At 38.3% G+C, this 9,280-nt stretch overlaps 1 protein-coding gene across 1 annotated transcript; it reads left to right on the top strand.

The window, feature by feature from the left end:
* The first annotated feature begins 370 nt into the window (after positions 1 to 370).
* Positions 371 to 4,168, top strand: LOC144711703 (hydroxyproline O-galactosyltransferase GALT6-like). Its single transcript, XM_078585717.1, has 7 exons — positions 371 to 1,242; positions 1,910 to 2,142; positions 2,227 to 2,514; positions 2,612 to 2,740; positions 2,990 to 3,163; positions 3,243 to 3,350; positions 3,719 to 4,168. Exons 1-7 carry the CDS (start codon positions 390 to 392, stop codon positions 3,923 to 3,925), a joined length of 1,992 nt encoding a protein of 663 aa, XP_078441843.1. The 5' UTR covers positions 371 to 389; the 3' UTR covers positions 3,926 to 4,168.
* Positions 4,169 to 9,280: the final 5,112 nt, after the last annotated feature.

Genomic DNA, 9,280 nt, shown 5'->3' with positions numbered 1-9,280 from the left:
GGCAGAAACACAATTTAAAATCTCCTGCGACTCTCTAACAAGGTTTATCTATAATTTAAAAACTTGCGAGGGCGACGGCGGCAGCAGAGAATTCACGCAGGCAGAGCGAATCCGCAGTTTTAAAAGTTACAAGGGCAAATCCGCAATAGGGGCAGAAGCACAATTCACAAACTTATTCAAAAACAACGCGTGCTGTTTTCGAGCGACCGGGGACAGAAACACACTTTAAAGTCTTCAAGGGGGAAAAGCAAATATTTGCAAACTTGGAGGAAACGGCTCTCTCTCTCTCTCTAGAGCCAGCCTCGATCTTTCTCTCTCTATAACAACCAGGCCCTATATAAACGCCCGCTCCCACGTTCAAAATCGTGTCTTCTTCGACGGATTTGAAGATGCGGCGGAAGGCGAAGCAAGCCACGGCGGCGGGCCGGCGGAGGCGCCGCCAGTTCTTCATGCTCGCGGCGGCGGCGGCGGCGGCGCTGGTATACCTTATTCTCTTGGTAGGGATTCCGCCGCTGGCCACGATCTTCGCAAATTCTTCGTCTAGATCTGCGTTTAGCGTCGGAGAATCGGTTCATCGGAAGCTTCGCCCTCTCGATAGCGATGAAGAGATCGTCGAAAGAGGCGCGCCTCTTCGCCCGGAGAAGATCTCCTTCCGAGCGCCTTCTCCCAGGCCTTTCCGGATCTCTGGTAGCTTAATTCTGCAAAATTCGGTGTTTGATTCGGTGAATCGGACGGGGGGAGCGGTTTCCGAGCTCCATAAGTCCGCTGTTCATGCTTGGAGGGCCGGATTGGGCATGTTCGGGGATCTAGAATCGGGGAAATTGGCCGCCGATGCCGCGGAGGAGAGGAACGGGACGGAGGAGTCGTGCCCGGATTCGATCTCTTTGACGGGTGATCAGTTTCGGGAGAGGGGGAGAGTTCTGGTGATTCCTTGCGGGCTGACGATCGGCTCTCATGTTACTCTTGTTGCCAAGCCTTATCTGGCGCATGCGGAGTTTGATCCGAAGATTTCGATGCCCCGAGAGGGGGATCAGGCGGTGATGGTGTCTCAGTTCATGGTGGAGTTGAAGGGGCTGAAGACTGTGGATGGGGAGGACCCTCCGAGGATTTTGCACTTTAATCCGCGCCTCAAAGGAGATTGGAGTGGTAGGCCTGTGATTGAGCAGAACACTTGCTACCGGATGCAGTGGGGAACGCCCCAACGCTGCGAAGGATGGAAGTCCAAAGCTGATGAAGAGACAGGTTAGTTCTTTAAATTACCCGCTTTCAAAATCGATGGCTCGGATCATGGGTTTTTTTGTTCCCCGCTGCCTATTTGGACGGGTTAGTTCTTTAAAGCTGATCGAGCGAGGAGGTTGATGAGAAAATACTTTCGGCAGTTTCTAAACAGGAATTGTTTTCCATATTTCTTGGAGAATCGATGCGTATATATTCATGGTTTTCTGCTTGGTTTGATCTCCTCCATCGAGCGAGGAGATTGGCAAAAGTAATAACTTTGGTCTGTTTCGAAACGTTATGTTTCTTCCATACTTCTAGGAAAATCAATTAAAGGGTTTTTCCCCGGGTTTGATCTCCTCGCTCGGGTTAGCAGACTGATGAGAAATAACTTTGGGCAGTTTTAACCTTTAATTTTATTCCATATTTCCTGGAGAATAAATGCATATAAATTCATGGGTTTTCTGCTGGGTTTGATCTCCCCCCTCAAGCGAGGAGATTCGCAAGAAACAACATTGGGCACTTTTTAAACTTAAATTTTATTCCATAGTGCTAGGAAAATCCATGCATTCAATTTTTTGGGTTTTCTCCTGCTTTTAATGTCCACATCTAACTAGGAGACCGATGAGTTTGAGCGGACTTGCAACTTCAATTTTATACCTTATTTGGTTGAAACTTTGTTCTTTCGATGAAGTTGACGGGCTTATGAAGTGCGAGAATTGGATACGAGACGATGAGGACCGATCAGAGGAATCTAAGACACTTTGGTGGCTAAATCGATTGATCGGTCGGACGAAGAAGGTTGCAATCGATTGGCCATACCCTTTCGTCGAAGAGAAGCTCTTCGTCCTCACCCTTAGCGCTGGTCTTGAAGGCTACCACATCAATGTAGACGGAAGGCACATCACTTCATTCCCATATCGCACTGTAATTACCTCTCAGCACAAGACCTTAATTCTATTGATTTTTTATTATTATTAAATGAAAATTATCGTTGTTTGTGACATTCAGGGGTTTGTTCTTGAGGATGCGACTGGGTTTTCACTGAATGGGGATTTAGAAGTGCAGTCTGTCTATGCTTTATCGTTGCCGACATCACACCCAAGCTTTGCACCCCAGAGACACTTAGAAATGTCCAGCATATGGCAAGCGTCACCACTTCCTGATCACCCTGTGGAGCTATTTATTGGTATTCTCTCAGCTGGTAATCATTTTGCTGAGAGAATGGCTGTGAGGAAGTCTTGGATGCAGTTGACTAGGAAATCAAAGAATGTAGTTGCACGCTTCTTTGTTGCCTTGGTGAGCTTCTTTGCACGTGTTTTCTTTCGATTCCTAAGCGACTTTTGGATTTGGGTTTCCGTCAAAGTTTGATTCTTTTGTTCTTGATTGATTGCAGCACGGTCGTAAGGAAATCAATCTGGAATTGATGAAAGAAGCAGAGTTCTTCGGTGATATTGTTCTGGTGCCATTCATGGACAGCTACGATCTTGTAGTCCTGAAGACTCTCGCAATCTGCGAATACGGGGTACGAGCTTCCCATCTATCCTTCTATCTGTTATCTATCTACATAGCCTCGTATTTATCCATTTTTATATTCCTATATCTCTCTATCAATCAATCAATCAAATCAACCAATCTGTCTATAAATCTACCTCCTATCTTTCCATCTGAAATCTATCCATATATATCTATATGTCTCCGTATATTTTTCCATCAATTTTTACAACTTTCAAAAAATAACAGCCAAAAATTGTTTTCCTTTAACTTGCAACAGATTCGCGCCGCATCTGCCAAGTACATCATGAAGTGTGATGATGATACGTTTGTCAGAGTTGATGCCGTGCTGAAGACGATCAGGGAAGGTCCCAATGGGAAAAGTTCTTACGTGGGGAACATGAATTATTATCACAAGCCACTGCGAGAGGGCAAATGGGCCGTCACTTATGAGGTGGGTGATTGGGAAAAAGCGATTTTTAGATTAAATGTTTAATTAATTATTAAAAAACCATCAAATTCTGTTGAATCAGGAATGGCCTGAAGAAGACTACCCTCCGTACGCCAACGGGCCGGGCTATATCATCTCCGCCGACATTGCTCGATTTATACATTCTGAGTTCAGGAGGCACAGATTAAGGGTGAGTATATTTAACGTTCTACTAATAATAATCAAGGAGGTTAAAGAAGTGAAATTCTTGCATTGAAAGTTATCAGGGAGAATTAACTGGTGAAGTTACGATCTACTAGTAATAATCAAGGAGGTCAAAGAAGTGAAATTCTTGCATTGAAAGTTATCAGGGGAAATTAACCGGTGAAATTAATGATTTAAAAATTTCTTTATTTGTGATTCGAAAATTATTATTTTATCCGTATTTTAAACGAATTTCTTGATTTAGAGAGTTACACAACTATTTATGATTCCAAATTGTTTATTTATTCGTGGCGGTTTTATTGCGATCAAGGAGGGAAAATGTAGATTTAATTCTTTTTTTTTATGATTGAGCAGTTGTTTAAGATGGAGGATGTGAGCATGGGGATGTGGGTGGAGCTGTTCAACGCCACTAAACCGGTGGAGTACGTGCATGATGTCAAATTTTGTCAGTTTGGGTGTATCGAGGGGTACTATGCAGCCCATTATCAGTCCCCACGTCAGATGCTATGCATGTGGGAAAAGCTCCGGGCGGGTCGAGCACAGTGTTGCAACATGAGATGAATCTCGCCGGTAGGCGTAGTCTCGCATTGACCCATTTGATTCATTCTTTCGCTGTTGTGTCACGGCGACGGTGACGGCGACAACAGCGACCGCAGCGGCGGCAGCAGTACTGGCGCTGCCAGCGGACGTGGGGCGTTGTTGCGAACAGGATAATTGAGGTTGATCTTGTATATTTAAAAAATCTTATGAACATTGCAGCATCATGCTGCTGGATGATTTTTCAATTTTGGGTCTAGGAAACCATGGATGATGTGTTGATATATGGATAAGAGAAGAGGGATGCAGAGAATATGAGAGCATTTGTGGCCAGCTTGTGGAAGTATGATATCCCCCATCCCCATCACCAACTTTCTTTGAAATAAGAGAGAGAGAGAGAGAGAGAGAGAGAGAGAGAGAGAGAGAGAGAGAGAGAGAGAGACACACAGAGACACAGAGACAGAAAGAGACAGAGAGAGACAGACACAGAGAGAGAGAGAGACAGACAGGCAGAGAGAGAGAGAGAGAGAGAGTGAGGTTGTTGGGGAGAAATTTTGAAGAGATTTGGGACGGATTCATAATTCTAATACTTGAAAAGAAGCAACATGACATACTTTGGAGCAATGTGTTGGAGTTAGGGTTTGTAAGTCATCCTATACAATGGCAGAAATAATTGGCATATACAATGATATTAAAGTTGATGTGTCATTACAAGAATGTCATCAGGTCATGTTGTTAAATGTTACAAGAACTGTTCTGCTATGCTATAGCTAATATGTTAGTTTGTTTGTGCTTGGTATACTTCATTGATATCTAGTGTTGTTAAGGACCCAGATAAAGATGATGATATCAGATATCAAAACTGAAAACATATACCTGTATCTTAGCAAACTGAATAAGAATGCCATATATGAAAAATAGATTTTATACAATTTGAAAGATATGGACCAAATTGAGACCTAATCAAAATTCTCAGGAAACACATAGTTCAATTAGGGTTCCTGATCAGTGATTATTGGACCCCCGTATGTTAGCAATTGCTCAGACCCCCCTTGGGATGGGGAATTGATGAATAAAGGACCAAATATTCATTTTTTTATTTTTTTCCTTGCTTAATTTCAGCAATGTCGTTTTCTATATTTTCCCATATAATACCGTACGTTACTTTTTCAAATATTATTTGTTAATCATTAAATTTATTTATCAATGGATACAATCTATGTCGTTCTATATATTTATCCATCAAATTTATTTATTTATATGATGGCCTATCTCTCTGTGAATGTATCTATCTGAATCAATTTAGTATATACTTGCACTTTTATTTGTCACCCTAAGTTTATATCTGTCGAACCATGTCTTTGTCATTGTAGATATATGCATTTCTATATCAAGTTTTCAATAATAAAATTTGTATTGATCACTGGAGGATTTATGTAAATATATAGTCTGGTGTGAGTATGCTGTCTCTAAAGTAAATCAGAACTTAAATGTAGAAATAAAATAGTTAATATTCCATAGACAGAGCAATAAAATTGTTAGAATATATTAAAATTTCAAAATACCATATTTGTTACTTAGGGGTGTACTGAAATCTCAAGAAGCTAGCCGTTATCAAGTAAAAAAAATTTATTTCATATTTTTAGAAATATGTAATTGATGGAAGCTAAGAGGGGGAAGGTGAATTAGCTTATCTACTTTTAATTTGCCTAAATTACTTTTAAAATTCCTTGGATTGTCGCTCACCTTCTTTCTCTCGAACACAAGATTTACTTGGTTCCTCGATCCGCAAGTGATCGAGTTAATCCAAGGCCCCCCTTCGAGTCCTAATCAGGACTCAGGATAACCTTACTAAGGATCCTCCCTTGTAAGGCACCCCAACCCAACTCACCGAGTTGCCTCTGCAGAGGAGTCTTCCGATGGTACGTCACGTCCTTGGGTGCACGAGCTTCACCCCCGAATCGCCTTCGGGTAGACCGTCACGAGCTCTTCCCTCGTCACCGTCACGTCCTTGGTGCCACTAACGTCACCTCCCTGCCTTCTCGATCTTCAACACCTGTTCAGATTAGTGGAAGAAACGATATACCGCTCCCCGTGATTGATCAAAGGTCAGTCACCGCTCTCAATAATGTATGAATGATCAAATGCACTAAGATTCAAAATGTGATATCAAGATCAATTCTGCAAATCTGTCTCAGAAGTACTTTCAAGATCAACAAATCAATTCCTCTTAATTGCTTTCAAAAATAATATCAATCCCTTCACTATCCTTCACAAAATCTCATAAAAATCACCACTAACTCAATGATTGTGGAGGAAACTATTACCCTATTCAGTAAATGAATGAGTGATGAAAATGAAAAACTTCCCTTGAGAGTAGAGAAGCACAAGCACACTGATTGCAGGGGAAGAACTTCACAAGAGGGAGCACTTTCTTCTTCAAAGAGGAGCTCAAGAGAGATGGTTTTCCCAGTTAGATGACTCAACCCTTGCTCTGAAGGGGTATTTATAGTGCTAGAGGGGTAGATTGTAATTTTCTGAGAATTTCAAAAAAATTCGAGCTCAAAAGGAGCTGTAATTGATTTTTTATGATTTTTCAAAGTTTTATAGAAAGTTTCCTTAATTAAAAAATTAATTATAGTAATTAGTGCTAATTAAAGTAGTTAGGTTTAATATAGGAATTCCAAAAGTCGGAAAAATATGATTTTTAGAAATAAAAAATGAATTTTGGAAAGTCAACCGTCGGACCCCACCTTTGGAATAAATCGAATTTCCTAATTCGATTTATCGGGTCCAAAGTAAGTTAAATATAGAAATTTTATTTCTATATTCAAGTGCACACGTGGCGCACTGGTAAAGCGCCATGTTGCCGGGGCGGAGGTCGCGGGTTCGACTCCTGCCCGCCCCGTTTTTTATTTTTTTTATTTTTTTTATTTAAACTTTCTACTGCGGACCCGACCGCGGGCTTAACTGGTTAAGTCCGCCCGTCGGGTCCGCCACTAAGGCTAATGGGCTCCGCCCATTTAGGCCTTATTGGGCCCTTTATAACCCAAAATAAAACAACAAAAATGATTGAAAAACCATTTCTCATTCAATAAAAATTCTTTTAATTTCTTTATTTTTTGACATTTTAAAATATAAATCAATGTTTTAAAGACACTTTAAAACCTAAAACGCACTTTATATTATTTAAAACATTTTAAAAACATTTAAAAACATTTTCAGAATATTTTGAAAGCATTTTTAATTATACAGAAGATTTTAACAACTTTTATTAAAAATTATATTAATAGCTCTTAATATTTTAAAACAAATTTTTTTTTTTTTTAAGCATTCAAAAACCTTTAAAAACCTTTAACTTCAAAGAACTTATTAATTTATAAAGTCATGATTACTATTGTAATTTAATGTACATTAAAACACAAAAACCTCAACAGTAATTTTCTGATTTTTTAACCATTTTACAATGTTTACTTTTTGGTCTAAGTTATTTTATAATCATTTTGTCACTCCTCCTAAATAGTTCATTTTTTTAATGTATTGTTCCTCTTTATGTGTATCTATCAGTTAATGCATTTATTTACAATGACCTGTTTATGCCATATCTGCTGTTTTATCTAATTCTCTAGTAACATATTTTATCTCTATTTTAAAATAATATATATATATATATATATATATATATATATATATATATATATATATATATATATATATATATATATATATATATATATATATATAATGATATTTTTTATCAACATTTGTACTCAAGTAATTTAAGTAATACTATCATTAAGACTCCTATTTTATCAAATTTATATCTGATTAGTTCCATACACCTACTTTTATCATTTACTATTATTCTATTAAGATACTCTTCTCTGCCTCATCTCTCCTATAATATTATATATGATACTTTAATAAATGCCTCAATCATAATATTATCATATATACAATATAAACATAGTATATTATACCTTACTTTTATGTTACCTATTGGCGTGATAACAATGCCGAAAATCAGTATAGTTGTGCATTCGATTGCCAAACCAAGAGTGTTATTTTATTTAATGTTAAAGTTAGTGTTACATTAGTTGTTTTTACATTGACAGATCCTAAAAGGACTCCAATAGAAATGTGAAACTGTTTCTCCACACTCGTGATAAAGGGAAAATGATAAACTTTAACAAAGAAATCGTACCTGAATATGTTGGTGTCTTGAAATGGACCTCGTCCATGCCAATATTGAGTGATTCCTGATCCTCATACTGGCTCTTGAATTAACTAAAATGGCGGTGAAATTTGGATTGATAGCTACGATTAACATAATCTTAAATTGATTGTGCAGCAGAATATTGTATCTTAAAATGGAAAATATAGATGATCACATCATATTTGCATAGACAAATCCATGACTTCTTGGTTCCTTAGATAAGTCTAATCAAGCCATTTGTATGGCAAGCCTCCATATGTATCCATGTGATCTTCAAAGCTTTGGATCTCCTCGTCATCCCCTTGAACTGTTATGACATAAGTTTGAGTAGATTTCGTCACCATCTAGGCTCATGATTGAGTGTCCTTCCCTCTATTCTCTTGTTCTGTCCTATCACTTGGTCAGAGAAAGAGAACAAAGTGAAATCACTCAAGAAGGACTTGCATTAGAATCTAAAGTGGGTTATCCTCTATTATTTATACTCTCTGGGGAAAATACTCAATGCCAAAAAAATTAGAATATTTTTGCCAAGGCATATTAGAATATTGCTTAAACAGTTTTTCCAAAAAATTAGAATATCTCTTAAAGTCCAAAAAAATAGTGTGTCACCCATGCACCAAAGCATCAGTCAAGTTAATATAGGCAATTGCTGCATAACATTCATTGGTCAGTCTTATTTATTGACTATAAATATATAATTTAATAATCATATATTTCTTTAAACCAATCAATTGGTTTTTGTCAGCCCGTGGGTTGCCAAGATACACCTTGTGCTCGAAGTATACTAGTATTAAGTAAACTATCTCATGGAACTTTTATCATCATCAGTTACTTTAAAATTCTAATCCTTTGTCCATGTAGGAATCTTGAATCATTTATGGTTTGGTCATCCGTGAAATCCTTATCTATCACTCCATGTAGTACTGATGTGTAGTGGGGATCATTTGGAGAATGCCTTCCCCTATATCTCTAGTAACTTTCCGAGGAATTCAGTGCATCTTCTCCCTTGAGTTAATCTCATCCTATATTAAGACCAGACGATCCCATCTTGACCACTCAATCACCTTTGTGTACCTATTTTTGCATCTAAGATAAAATTACCTTCAATCTATGATTACAGATCCTAGGTTGTGGCGAAAATTTTGTCCTACATTCCCAAGAGA

This window comes from Wolffia australiana, chromosome 14 (genome assembly GCF_029677425.1).
Source record: "Wolffia australiana isolate 7733 chromosome 14, ASM2967742v1".
NCBI lineage: Eukaryota > Viridiplantae > Streptophyta > Magnoliopsida > Alismatales > Araceae > Wolffia > Wolffia australiana.
This window is presented reverse-complemented; position numbering and strand designations above follow the sequence as displayed.

Excerpts from the sequence above, each read along its gene's own strand:
- LOC144711703 (XM_078585717.1), top strand. The coding sequence starts at position 390 with ATGCGGCGGAAGGCGAAGCAAGCCACGGCGGCGGGCCGGCGGAGGCGC. Across the intron at positions 2,741-2,989 it reads TCGCAATCTGCGAATACGGG|ATTCGCGCCGCATCTGCCAA; the intron begins GTACGAGCTTCC and ends AACTTGCAACAG. Across the intron at positions 3,164-3,242 it reads AATGGGCCGTCACTTATGAG|GAATGGCCTGAAGAAGACTA; the intron begins GTGGGTGATTGG and ends CTGTTGAATCAG.